The sequence below is a fragment of the Phyllobates terribilis genome, unplaced genomic scaffold (assembly GCF_046119375.1).
Source record: "Phyllobates terribilis strain yellow unplaced genomic scaffold, ASM4611937v1 Scaffold_11__3_contigs__length_659146591, whole genome shotgun sequence".
Classification (NCBI taxonomy): domain Eukaryota; kingdom Metazoa; phylum Chordata; class Amphibia; order Anura; family Dendrobatidae; genus Phyllobates; species Phyllobates terribilis.
This window is the reverse complement of record NW_027362771.1, coordinates 329,297,185-329,311,512: the sequence shown is the minus strand read 5'-3', so window position 1 is coordinate 329,311,512 and position 14,328 is coordinate 329,297,185. Positions and strand designations below refer to the sequence as shown.

The 14,328-nt window shown below is 46.1% G+C and overlaps 1 protein-coding gene across 1 annotated transcript; it reads left to right on the top strand.

The window, feature by feature from the left end:
• The first annotated feature begins 1,261 nt into the window (after positions 1–1,261).
• Positions 1,262–13,915, top strand: TSPAN3 (tetraspanin 3). The gene is made up of 7 exons (XM_073652667.1): positions 1,262–1,428; positions 5,463–5,654; positions 7,135–7,209; positions 9,084–9,185; positions 9,265–9,417; positions 9,570–9,653; positions 12,412–13,915. The coding sequence occupies exons 1-7, from the start codon at positions 1,366–1,368 to the stop codon at positions 12,502–12,504; spliced, it is 762 nt and encodes a 253-aa protein (XP_073508768.1). The 5' UTR covers positions 1,262–1,365; the 3' UTR covers positions 12,505–13,915.
• Positions 13,916–14,328: the final 413 nt, after the last annotated feature.

The window sequence follows — 14,328 nt, the reverse complement described above, 5'->3', positions numbered from 1 at the left end:
CAGAGGGTACGCGGATGGTACATACGGATGGTACACACAGAGGGTACGCGGATGGTACATACGGATGGTACACACAGAGGGTACGTGGATGGTACATACGGATGGTACACACAGAGGGTACGCGGATGGTACATACGGATGGTACACACAGAGGGTATGTGGATGGTACATACGGATGGTACACACAGAGGGTACGTGGATGGTACATACGGATGGTAAACACAGAGGGTACGCGGATGGTACACACAGAGGGTACGCGGATGGTACACACAGAGGATACGCGGATGGTACACACAGAAGGTACGCGGATGGTACACACAGAGGGTACGCGGATGGTACACACAGAGGGTACGCGGATGGTACACACAGAGGGTACGCGGATGGTACACACAGAGGATACGCGGATGGTACACACAGAGGATACGCGGATGGTACACACAGAGGGTACGCGGATGGTACACACAGAGGATACGCGGATGGTACACACAGAGGGTACGCGGATGGTACACACAGAGGATACGCGGATGGTACACACAGAGGGTACGCGGATGGTACACACAGAGGGTACGCGGATGGTACACACAGAGGGTACGCGGATGGTACACACAGAGGGTACGCGGATGGTACACACAGAGGGTACGCGGATGGTACACACAGAGGGTACGCGGATGGTACACACAGAGGATACGCGGATGGTACACACAGAGGGCACGCGGATGGTACACACAGAGGGCACGCGGATGGTACACACAGAGGGCACGCGGATGGTACACACAGAGGGCACGCGGATGGTACACACAGAGGGCACGCGGATGGTACACACAGAGGGCACGCGGATGGTACACACAGAGGGTACGCGGACGGCCAACACAGAACCACACGGATGGTAAATACGGATCGTCTCACGTGTCTCATTTTTTATTCGGATGTGTGAAGGGGTCTAAATAAAGTGAATTTCCACGCTGCAGAAATTTCTGATACAGAAAACTGCTCCTTGTCATCTAAATGAAGTTTTGGATAAACGGTGCAGTACTAGAACTTTCGGCTACAAAACGCAATGTGTGAACACACCCTGGAGGCGGCATTTATCTTATCTACATCCAGCCTCGTTATCTGTCATACATGTACATATACATTATGTCAGCATGGTTCCGTGGTCTCTTTTCTGACAGGGGAGTCCTGACAGTGACAATGGAAGTTTCCCTAAACAAACATGGAGGACTGGCGATCACGTGTGGGCGGGGCCCCAGCGGTGTCACGTTACGGCCGTACGTCGGTTTGGGCGTGGTTATGGCCGGTTGCCTGGAGAGCCCGTGAGCCGGGAGCTGCGTCACACAGCTGGGCCTCCATCTTGTGAGCGGAGAGATGGGGCAGTGCGAGGTGATCTCCTCCAAGACCGTCCTGGTCTTCCTGAACCTCATCTTCTGGGTAAGGCTGCGGCTGTGGGGCTGCTCGGCGGCGGGGTCACGTGGTGGGGCCCGAGCAGGGCATTGCGGGCAGGTTACGTGGCGGCGGACTGGTCAGTAGTTCGTGCCCTTGGTGCCATGTCGTAGCCTGGGTGCTGCGCCCGTGGCAGTGGGTGCTGGGCGAGGTGGTGCTATGACCTCAGCCTCCTCCGTGGCTCGGCTGCAGCACATCCTCACCTCCCTCCCGTTGCTATGTGCACTGTTGCTATGTGAGGGTCCCATCAGCTTTGGCACTGGTTCCTTCCTGCACTATTTGCCTCTGGAGTCAGTAGCCTGCCGCACAGATCCACGAGCCGCACAGATCCACGAGCCGCTCTGCCTGGTAATAGGAACTTCTGGTCACAGTGGGGGAAAGTGCCCAGTATTCATAAAGTGGAGGCCCCCACCCGGGAGGTGCCAGATGGCGGTCTGTATTAATGCCTCTCCTTGTAATACTACATTTGCCCATCTGGCAGCGCCCTCCTGTGAGGGTGACGGGTGATGAGCTGAACACCCCAATGGCTGTATACTGATGATGACCCATGAGGATCCGCTCCTGATCCTCAGATATGCAGAGTAGTGAAGCGGCTTCAGTTTTGGATTTTAGTGCAGGTCCACATTGTGAACTCAGTGTGAACATTCCCTGAAGACGCTCCTTGATCAGATGACATGCGAGCGCCCTCTGACCTGTAACCCCCAGGAATATTCCTATTATGCAGACATTGTGGGATAATTAGCCTGCAGAACACCCCTCCTGGCGGGCGACAGTGAGTGATGTCTGTAATGTCCGGCTGGCAGTAATCAGAAGGAAGTGACTGCACATCATCCAATACCTCAATGGCAATACACTGCAGCTGTGGGCACATTCTCACCAGTGTTAGGTCGGTTGGCGATGAAAGTGAATTCTTTCTCCATAGATGTTAGTGAGCCGTCTCTTGTACCCCGGCCACGCTGGTGGTACAATGGGAGCAGCAGAGGGCAGATTGGTGTCAAGTGAGATGTAAAGCCTGGGCCACAGTGTGACGTGGCTTCTCCATAGAAGGAGCAGATTTCACGGCCAGCTTTAATCACTCTGAGGTATCCTGCCTATTGATGATCAGGCACTCTCAATATCTGGTCGTATGCTGTGCCCTTAATGTATCGGATCAACAGGCGCTTTCAATATCTGGTCGTACACTAAGGGCAAAGCGTATCTGACCATCGGGCGCTCTCGATATCTGATCATACGCTGTGCCCTTAGTGTATCTGACCATCGGGTGCTCTTGATATCTGGTTGGGCGCTCTTGATATCTGGTCGTACGCTGTGCCCTTAGTGTATCTGACCATCGGGTGCTCTTGATATCTGGTTGGGCGCTCTTGATATCTGGTCGTACGCTGTGCCCTTAGTGTATCTGACCATCGGGCACTCTCGATATCTGGTCGTACGCTGTGCCCTTAGTGTATCTGACCATCGGGCGCTCTCGATATCTGGTCGTACGCTGTGCCCTTAGTGTATCTGACCATCGCGTGCTCTTGATATCTGGTCGGGCGCTCTTGATATCTGGTCGTACGCTGTGCCCTTAGTTTATCTGACCATCGGGCGCTCTCGATATCTGGTCGTACGCTGTGCGCTTAGTGTTTCTGACCATCGGGCGCTCTCGATATCTGGTCATACGCTGTGCTCTTAGTGTATCTAACCATCGGGCGCTCTCGATATCTGGTCGTACGCTGTGCCCTTAGTGTATCTGACCATCAGGCGCTCTCGATATCTGGTCGTACGCTGTGCCCTTAGTGTATCTGACCATCGGGCGCTCTCGATATCTGGTCGTACGCTGTGCCCTTAGTGTATCTGACCATCGGGCGCTCTCGATATCTGGTCGTACGCTGTGCCCTTAGTGTATCTGACCATCGGGCGCTCTCGATATCTGGTCGTACGCTGTGCCCTTAGTGTATCTGACCATCGGGCGCTCTCGATATCTGGTCGTACGCTGTGCCCTTAGTGTATCTGACCATCGGGCGCTCTCGATATCTGGTCGTACGCTGTGCCCTTAGTGTATCTGACCATCGGGCGCTCTCGATATCTGGTCGTACGCTGTGCCCTTAGTGTATCTGACCATCGGGCGCTCTCGATATCTGGTCGTACGCTGTGCCCTTAGTGTATCTGACCATCGGGCGCTCTCGATATCTGGTCGTACGCTGTGCCCTTAGTGTATCTGACCATCGGGCGCTCTCGATATCTGGTCGTACGCTGTGCCCTTAGTGTATCTGACCATCGGGCGCTCTCGATATCTGGTCGTACGCTGTGCCCTTAGTGTATCTGACCATAGGGCGCTCTCGATATCTGGTCGTACGCTGTGCCCTTAGTGTATCTGACCATCGGGCGCTCTCGATATCTGGTCATGCGCTGTACCCTTAGTGTATCTGACCATCGGGTGCTCTTGATATCTGGTTGGGCGCTCTCGATATCTGGTCGTACGCTGTGACCTTAGTTTATCTGACCATCGGGCGCTCTCGATATCTGGTCGTACGCTGTGCCCTTAGTGTATCTGACCATCTTGCGCTCTCGATATCTGGTCGTACGCTGTGCCCTTAATGTATCGGATCAACAGGCGCTTTCAATATCTGGTCGTACACTAAGGGCAAAGCGTATCTGACCATCGGCGCTCTCGATATCTGGTCATGCGCTGTACCCTTAGTGTATCTGACCATCGGGTGCTCTTGATATCTGGTTGGGCGCTCTCGATATCTGGTCGTACGCTGTGACCTTAGTTTATCTGACCATCGGGCGCTCTCGATATCTGGTCGTACGCTGTGCCCTTAGTGTATCTGACCATCGGGCGCTCTCGATATCTGGTCGTACGCTGTGCCCTTAATGTATCGGATCAACAGGCGCTTTCAATATCTGGTCGTACACTAAGGGCAAAGCGTATCTGACCATCGGCGCTCTCGATATCTGGTCATGCGCTGTACCCTTAGTGTATCTGACCATCGGGTGCTCTTGATATCTGGTTGGGCGCTCTCGATATCTGGTCGTACGCTGTGACCTTAGTTTATCTGACCATCGGGCGCTCTCGATATCTGGTCGTACGCTGTGCCCTTAGTGTATCTGACCATCGGGCGCTCTCGATATCTGGTCGTACGCTGTGCCCTTAATGTATCGGATCAACAGGCGCTTTCAATATCTGGTCGTACACTAAGGGCAAAGCGTATCTGACCATCGGCGCTCTCGATATCTGGTCATGCGCTGTGCCCTTAGTGTATCTGACCATCGGGTGCTCTTGATATCTGGTTGGGCGCTCTCGATATCTGGTTGTACGCTGTGACCTTAGTTTATCTGACCATCGGGCGCTCTTGATATCTGGTCGTACGCTGTGCCCTTAGCGTATCTGACCATCAGGCGCTCTCGATATCTGGTCGTGCGCTGTGCCCTTAGTGTATCTGACCATCAGGCGCTCTCGATATCTGGTCGTGCGCTGTGCCCTTAGTGTATCTGACCATCAGGCGCTCTCGATATCTGGTCGTGCGCTGTGCCCTTAGTGTATCTGACCATCAGGTGCTCTCGATGTCTGGTCGTACGCTGTGCCCTTATTGTATCTGACCATCAGGCGCTCTCGATATCTGGTCGTACGCTGTGCCCTTAGTGTATCTGACCATCAGGCGCTCTCGATATCTGGTCGTGCGCTGTGCCCTTAGTGTATCTGACCATCAGGCGCTCTCGATATCTGGTCGTACGCTGTGCCCTTAGTGTATCTGACCATCAGGCGCTCTCGATATCTGGTCGTACGCTGTGCCCTTAGCTTATCTATGGAATTCGGTGCTGGCCTTACTCTTGTTGATGGGGTGTACTCTACAGCCTGAATCAAAATGTGCTACAAATCGAGCATGTGACATATGCAGTTGAATATGTGGTGGATTTTCCACGAACACATCCACGGCTCGTGCATTCACTAATAAGTCTGGTTTTCCCACAGATTTCAGTCTTCCAGATGATGTGCAGATTATATTGCTAACTTTTTTGTCTTTTCTTTTTTATTCCAGGCTGCAGCGGGCATCCTATGTTACGTGGGGGCCTACGTTTTCATTACTTACGATGATTATGACCATTTCTTTGAGGATGTTTACACCTTGATTCCTGGGGTGGTAATAATAGCTGCAGGAGCGCTCCTCTTCATCATAGGCCTGATAGGTTGTTGTGCCACGATCCGTGAAAGTCGTTGTGGCCTAGCAACAGTAAGTGACCTGACTATATACTGTGCCATTTATGTAGATGCTGGTACCTAGTTTTCAAGTCTTCATGACTTCATCTTCTTTTAAAATACCTGATCATCATTCCCACAGGAGATAAGCCATTGCCAGAAGTCTGTATGGGGGAGGAATAGCTGATAGCTAAACTTTCATCAGACAGTTATCTGAAGTGTATGGGCAACCTCACCTTACAAGCACATAGCCTGGGGCTGATTAGTTTTCTGGCAATTAGCATATAAAAGGTTTTCTCAGACAACTCCCCATACCTCCAAGATATAAGATCTGCCATGAATAGCTCCCTGCTTTCCTTCATTACCCTGCACTGTTAGACTTAGATTGTGCAGATCCAGCTTATCTTTCTCCTTACAATGGGAGCGTTTACCACATTTATTCATTTACTATATGCACAGTTACAATACAAAAAGCTTTTTTTATAAAACAGGACAATGAACTGACACTATGAAATGTAATCTTTAATATGATCTTTGTGGAGGGTTAATGGACTTTAAAGTTCTATTTACTTTCAAAGAGCAACATGAGCGCTTTCTTAGATACTCATTTTGCAATAATCTTAGGCTGCCGATTAAGGCTGTGTGCCCACGTAGCATTTTTCAAGCGTATATGCTGGGGAATTTCCGCAGCGTAAACGCTTGAAAAACGCATGTATATCCGCACCCCATGTTCCCCAATGGGATTCCGCAAGTTCTATGCACATGCTGCGGATTTTTCCGCAGCGTTTATGCTGCGTTCAAAAATCCGCAGCATGTCATTTAATTTTGCGTTTCCGCAAGCGGAATTGCCTTTGTCCAATGCATAAAAAACGCAAGGCAATTCCGCATGTGGAAAACGCGCGAAAAATGCGCGATAAACGCGTGCGGAATTCCGCATGCGTTTTTCCGGGAGAGGACTTGCATTTATGCAGCAGAAATTTTCTGCTTCATAAATGCAACGTGGGCACATAGCCTAACAGGCGAAACGCTCATTCATCTGGTGAAATGAGTTTTGTGCTACACAGAAGATCATTGTTCTCGGCAGCACATTGTCTTATGCTGCTGAGCACAATGACAGCCTATGTGCACTGAACGATATATTACAGATCATAGTTTAGTGCGTGGTCTAAACATAATGAGTATTTACAGATTGAAACGCCGTTGGTCTGTGCATGTAAACTGACCTTTATATGATTGATCTATACATGAGTAATGGAGCAGTATCTGAAGACAGTGTATGTAGAGGGTCTTCACAATCTGCTCTAAAGCATCAGGGGGCTTTCCTGACAAATGGGTCACTTCCTGAATTAATGAAGCGTGTCAGGTATCCTTCCGTATTATAATTTATGTTTTGTGTATTATTGTTTTGCATTCTCTCATTCACTCTTTCATGTTGGTGGACACATCTTCTAGTGATGAATCCAGTTACTGCCCTTGTTGGAGTATAACATCTTTGCCATTTTTTTTCTTTTTAGTTTGTGATCATCTTGCTTTTGGTATTTGTAACTGAAGTTGTTGTGGTCGTTTTGGGATATATCTACAGAGCTAAGGTGAGTGTCTGTCTGGCTTATAAATGATCATACATTTTATGTTCTCTGGATTTTTTTGTGTTGGGAAGGGGGGAAATGGGTTAAAATACTAATATGAAAAACACCCATGCTGAACAATTGCCTCCTTTGATCAGTGAAACTGTTATTGAAAACACAATATTCTTCTATAAGTATCTCACTTTGTCTGCTTCTTTATTTTTTTTTATTTATTTTACTCACTTATATAAGCTCCATTAATGTAACAGCGCTTTACAGACATTGTCGTCACTGTCCACATTGGGGCTCACAACCTACATTCCCTATCAGTATGTCTTTGGAGAATGGGAGGAAACTGGAGAACCCGGAGGAAACCCACACAAACATGGGGAGAACATACAAACTCCTTGCAGATGTTGTTCTTGGTGGGATTTGAACCCAGGACCCCAGTGCTGCAAGCCAATAGTGTTTCTTCAGTGCTGGCGCACAGGAGACAGGATGTCTGTGAAAACACTTTAAGGCTGCGTTCACACATTGCGTATTTTTGCGCGCGCTTTTTGAAAATACGCAATGTGCTTTGTGTCTGCCAGCAAAGTGAATGGGAAATTCACTTTGCCGTTCAGACACTGCAATTTTGTGCAGCTGCGTAAAGAATTGGCATGTCAATTCTTTACGCTGCTGCGTCCCGCGCTTTCTCTCCATTGTGCCCATTATAAGCGATGGAATTACGCAGCGGTGTTCACACACTGCGTAATTCCATCGCTTTTTTACGGAGGCGCAGGATGGATACTCACCTACCCGATGTCAGGGGAGAGGCATCCGGTCCGGTCCGCTCCAATCCCGCGCTTCCAGCATCTGCCGGTGAGCCGATCAGCTGTTAGCTAACCGCCTTGTAACCGGCCGGTCAGCTGATTACAAGCCGGTCAGCTGACAGCCTGCTGATCGCTTCACGGCAGATGCTGCAAGCGCGGGACGGAGCAGACGCGTCTCTCGGGTAGGTGAGTATCCATAGTCTGTACATACACTGCTAGGGACACACACACGACACATAGACACACACGACACAGACAGTACACATGTCACCCTTCATTTTCACACTGCTTTTTTACGCAGTGTGTGAATGGAGGTGCTTTTTTTACCTGCTTAAAAAAATGCAGGGAAATACGCAATGTGTGAACGCAGCCTAAAGCACTACAACTCCGGCAGTGCCTTTATTATATTGCCAACTCCTAACAGTGTGTAATATCCACCCTCTTATGATTCCACTCTGCTTGCTGGTATGAGTGGTCATCGTGTGGCTGCTCGTGATCTGCGTACTCGTGCTTAGGGTCTGACTACTTTCTCTTACTGCTCTTGCTAATGTTCCATTCAGGGAAGGAAAAGCATGTCGCCGTGTGACCACAAGTATGCAGATCACACATGTTTAGCCACATGACGACCACTCGCAGTGGTACGCAGAGCGGAATCCTACCAGTGCGTACGTGATATGCTTGTAGGATTTCATGTGATATGGTCTATGCTAACGTTGCTGCCTGGCCCAGGTAATGTTGCTCTCGCCACACTTTCCCCTGTTTAGTTACATAACTTGGTAGATTATTCTTTCTATTGTATGTGTTCTCTGTTCACATGGCTACTTTTAACATTCGTTAGACATTCTGATCTGTGATTTCGCTCCACCTCACGGTCAGACATGTCCCAATAGCTAATATCGGCCTTATATCTAGCACCCACTATGCACTGTGACCTAGTAAAGGAAAGTTAGCAGGGTTTTAAACTTTGTATATATTTTTTCTGTCCATCATGTGATTAAAAAGCCTTCCTAATAAAGCGAGGAATTTCCCAAGTCGCTTACCAAACTTAATGTAGCATTAACTAACCATTGTGTTTTATTTCTAAAGGTAGAAGATGAGGTTGATAAGAGCATCACCAATGTATTCAATCAGTACAATGGCGTCTCCTCTGACTCAGCAAGTCGGGCGATCGATTATGTTCAGAGACAGGTAAGAAGAATACATCTAGTCAAGTTCAGTAACCATTTCTCCTTCTCCACATTTTAACTAGTGAATTATTTGGTTACAGCTTCGCTGCTGCGGGATTCACAACTATTCGGACTGGGAGAAGACCCCATGGTATGATAGGTCAAAGAACAACAGTGTACCGTTAAGCTGCTGCCGAGATAGTGTGTTCAACTGTACGGGCAGCATGAGCCGCCCCGGAGACCTGTACTCGGAGGTAAGCCGCGCACCCGCTCCTGACATTATGTTGTTCTTTTTATTATCTTTATGATTACACAAGTGCTGTACTTGTCGATAAAGCGGACAGTGTTTCCACAATGCTGCTTCTCTTTTCCCTAATTAATAAACAATGTTTGTGGTTATTTCAAGGGCTGTGAGGCACTGGTAGTGGAAAAACTGCAGGAAATAATGATGTACGTAATATGGGCTGCACTGGCATTCGCCGCAATACAGGTAAGAATCCATACCTGCAATAAGTCTAAACTGAAGCCTGTCCGTGTGGCCTTCCTCCACCCAGACACAGCAATAGATTTCTGCATATCACATAGTATAGATATGTTAATATCTGCACACATTCCATCAGATAATCACATATTGCACACAATATCATGGACACATCTCCTTGAAGCTATTCTTGATCCTCATGTGCATTGCAGCCTGTAATATGAGCCACATTGCGTAGTATTGAGTCCTGTGAGAACGCAGTAGCCCAGATCCAGTTTTCCCCTGAGAAGCACTTAATACCGTACACCGCCATTTACACAAAGAAAACCGGACAATAGTGTATTTTGGCTGACAGATCTCGTGATTCTGAGAAGCTTTAGGTGTGTCCTAGCATTCTCATATACTGGAACGATTACTGCTTAATATCTTATACCTATAAAGTAAGCATTCAGTCAGAAAGTATGATTGTTCTACCAACTTGTAAAAGTTCTCCTATTTATGCACTAACATGACAAGCACACATAGCTGACATTGCAAGAGAACCCGATCAACAGGTTTAGTTCCTTTGGAAGTCTTACCGCCACCTTTTGTATATAGTGCAGTGCACACCTCGCACAGTGTGTAGGCTACATACCGAACAAGTGGGATTCTAGAATGGTTAAGGACCCCATACACATTTGTCTAAAGTTAGCTGATCTGCTGACATGCAAAGGCCCTCCATACTAATAGATAGGCGTCTACCTATTAATAGTCCAGCTTACAGACTCCTGCCTCCTCCATACAATGGAGCACTCCACTTCTGACTGCTCCTGGGCTCTCTGTGATAGAGCTGATGCCAGGCTCCTGATGCTAGTGGCTTACATCACCGAGTAAAAGGATTGGCAGTATGAAATCATTCACACGTCAGTATTTTGCATCCATCAGTGTTTATATACCAAAATCAGGATTGAGGATTGAGTGGAGCTTACAGAGAAAAACTCTAATTGAAAGATTGCCATCTGTTCTGTGTTTCGGAGTCCCTCCTGGTTTGGCATACAAATACTGAAGTGTGAATAAAGCCTTAAACTGAGAATCGAGGGATAGAGCTGCTTTTCAGGAGATTTAAAAGGTAGAAACATTTACCTCTTGCACATAAACACTTTAACTTCCGGGGCAGGAAACAAAAAGATGCATTCACACCACGACACTGAAATGTGTATTTTAGTTTCCAGTTGGATGTATTAAGCCGAATTCTCAATTTCTATTTATTTTTCTTTTTTTCTTTATACACAAAGAAAAACTGGCCATTTTTCATTATGTGTTGGACCCGGTTTTCATCACATTTGTTTTACCTGTGTTTTTTTTAATCTGTCATCTATTCTCTGATGTGAATAAAACACTTTTCCCAACAAGCAGCCAGTGAGAAACAGACAGAGCACACATGGTATATCTGTGCTTTTTTGTGGCCCCATTAATTGGGATGGGAGAGTGTGGCGGTTAGTCTGCAATTCATGGACCTGGAAGGGAGGATAAAAATGTTGCCTTAATTTGTAAACCTAGAGGAGAATGTAATAATTCCAAGTATAGCATGTAACCCCATACAGAAAGAAATGGGTCAAGCATTGACGGACTCCTAACAGGAAAACTAACAAGGATAATGGGGAAGAGGATATTACATAATTGTGTATACCCTCATCTTAGATTATATTCCGCAAAGTCTCATAAATGGTTGTCATTTTAAAGTAGAGACCTGATATGCCTTTCAGACCATTTAATAAAGGCAAATAAATGAACGGTGCTCCATGAGCCGCATCCGTGAAAGCAGATCTGTTACTGTCCACCTGGCCAGTTTGTGCGCTCCCTTATATTCTGCTAGTGTGAGATGTTGGGAAACTGTCCATGGACAAGGGGGTGAATGGTTCGTTACGAGGAGGAACAGCAAAGGAATTGCACAGTGCAGCATTCTAACAAAGAATGGTTCTTCAGCATTGTTTTTTCACAAGTTACTAAGACACAGGTTACTTTCAAGCTTTAGGTTTAAGTGAAGAACCAAACATCATTTTGTGATAAAATACAAGACTTCTCTCTAATGTAGCCTGATGGCCGTGTTCTCCTTCCTTCTGTACATTGCAGCATTCTGTCTTGTTAGTAGAAATCAGGAGTGAAAGGAGGTGACCTGGGTCTGGTGCTTACATTGCCTACACATCACTGCTACACCCAGTATATTGCTCTGGTTTTAGTATTGTTGGATTTTATACTTGTTTCGAGATTATGAACATGCTTAAACTTATATATATATATATATATATATATATATATATATATATATATATATATATTAACAAACAAAGAATCCTCACCTAATCGCTCCTTTGTAGACCCAGTTCCATCGTTCAGTGGTCCCTCCGTTCCTGCCATTGCATTGGTCCCTGTGGCCCTTTAGCAGTGTCTCCATATCAATCATTGACATGACCATTCAGGCTTGGTGGTCTCTTGCTGCGTATGCAAGCATCTCCACTGAGGCCAGTGATTTGCCTGCAGCGGTCATATGGAGGATGGAGGTGACATCATTACTGCAGGACCACTGTGGTCCCCCTAGGGCATTGGCTTTGACTAGATTAGATGATTGATACTATTTTGTGTGTGGGTTTTTTTTTTGTTACTACAGTTTTCTTCCCTTAGCTTGATACTTCTTGACAATCCATTTTAATATTCATAATGTGTTGGAAAAAAAATCTTATTTGGCTTGGCTAAGCTGATGGTATGTCTTGTCTGCTTCTCTTCTTAGCTCCTGGGTATGCTGTGCGCATGTATCGTGCTGTGCAGAAGAACTCGTGATCCGGCCTATGAACTTCTCATTACTGGTGGAACCTATGCATAAACCCACTTGATCACTTGCTCCCTGTAATTTGGATCCTTCAGCCCTTTTTCCCAAGGAATCCACTCTAGGATGAGACTCTCCTTGTCCAAGTAGTTTTTACACCGCTGATTCTCAGCTGCGAGCCAACAGTGGGTTACCTCTGCCCCTGGACTCTTCTCTACCTTCAGCCTGTCACTTTAATAGTTTCTTTTTATTATTTTGAGTGGATTTGTAGGTTTTAGCGTTTTGCTATAAGATTACTAGTGAAGTAAAGGCAGCGTTGTGATTAAATCATTGCTCTGAATTCAGGTCGGAGTGATTTCTTAGCTGGTTGCCATGTGTGGTGTTCTTTTCTCCCTTTTGGCTTTGGAGAGGTTTTATACCTAGAGATATTTTACTTGCCTGCATCCTACACACAGTTTTATTATTCTGCACCCTGTGGACAGCCTCATGCAGCAATCCCGGCCAGTATTTTCCAAATTTCTGAGTATTGTTCATTAATGCATTATTACTTCTACACATCACAGGGGCTTTTTATTCCCCTGATATGCAGGCGTTTGAGTATAAGGAGCAAAGTGATGTGTTCTGGATGTAAAACTGTATCAGAAGTGCATTTATCTAGTGGAATGAGACTGAACACTGGATTGACAAATGTAGCACGCACTATGATCATACAAATTGGTTTGCACAGAGAATGGTGGTGAAACTGACAATTACTTTGTAAATCCTGCTGTAGAAGGCACATGTAGTATTGACTGCGCAGAAAGGAAGCATGTACACTTCCACCAAGAATCAGCATTAACCCGACTCGCATACAGATTGCTCCTTCCCTTGTCCAAAGGTGTAAAGGTAAATGTTCATACATGTTGGTCATTAATTTATAACTCTTGTAAAAGACACCTTTTCTTTGTCTTGACACTTTTCTTAAAACGATCCTGACAGCTTGGCAAGCAGTTCTGGAACTAATTTTTTTCCCTCCAAGGAGACAGAATTGTAAAAAGTGATTTATTTGTAGCAGATTAAAAAAGTGCACACTCTACAGTTAGAAGGGATCTTGGTCTTCCACCCAGACCCACACTCACTTTTTCACACCTGCTTAATTTGGGCTCATTTGTGTCATTAATCCTGCAGTTAGGCCGGGACTTTAGTCCGTAACACAAATGCGCCTCTATTAAGTGTGTGAAACTGGCCAATGTTCCAGATCCATGGCCAGATGCACAATCTGAAGAAGATGCAGTTAGTATTTGTTTTTTCTTTCTTGGTATACATTTAGGTTCTTTATGCAGATCACTTTCTGTTGGTAATCACCTCTGCAGAACTATAGTAGCGATCTCTGGATCTGTATTGTCTCCATTTAGAACAACGAACAATTCTGTAACCGGAACTTGACCTGTAAACAGTGACTGATTCAATAAAATATACATCTACCTTTTGTGTGTGAATAATTTCTAATATGTATATTAATATTATATATATATATATATATATATATATATATATATATATATATATATATATATATATATATATATATATATTTTTTTTTAAAAATAAGGTAATTCTTTTGAAGAGTTTTAGCTCTCAGAACCTCTCCATCTGCCAAGACAGGCCCGTGGCTTTCAACCAGTACAAAATCACCTGGATTACTCTGTTCTGGCTTTTGTTTTGATTTTTTTTTTTCAAGTTATTGCTAAATGGGTATTCTGGTCTCTGCACCACTCCAGAGTTTTTTTTTATTTTTATTGCACCGCTGGAGTGGTGCTTTAAATGTAAATCCCCTGTCATATACTCGCCTTCCGCCACCTTCATCGGTTTCCCCGCCGCTCCAGTCCGTCTACTGTGAAA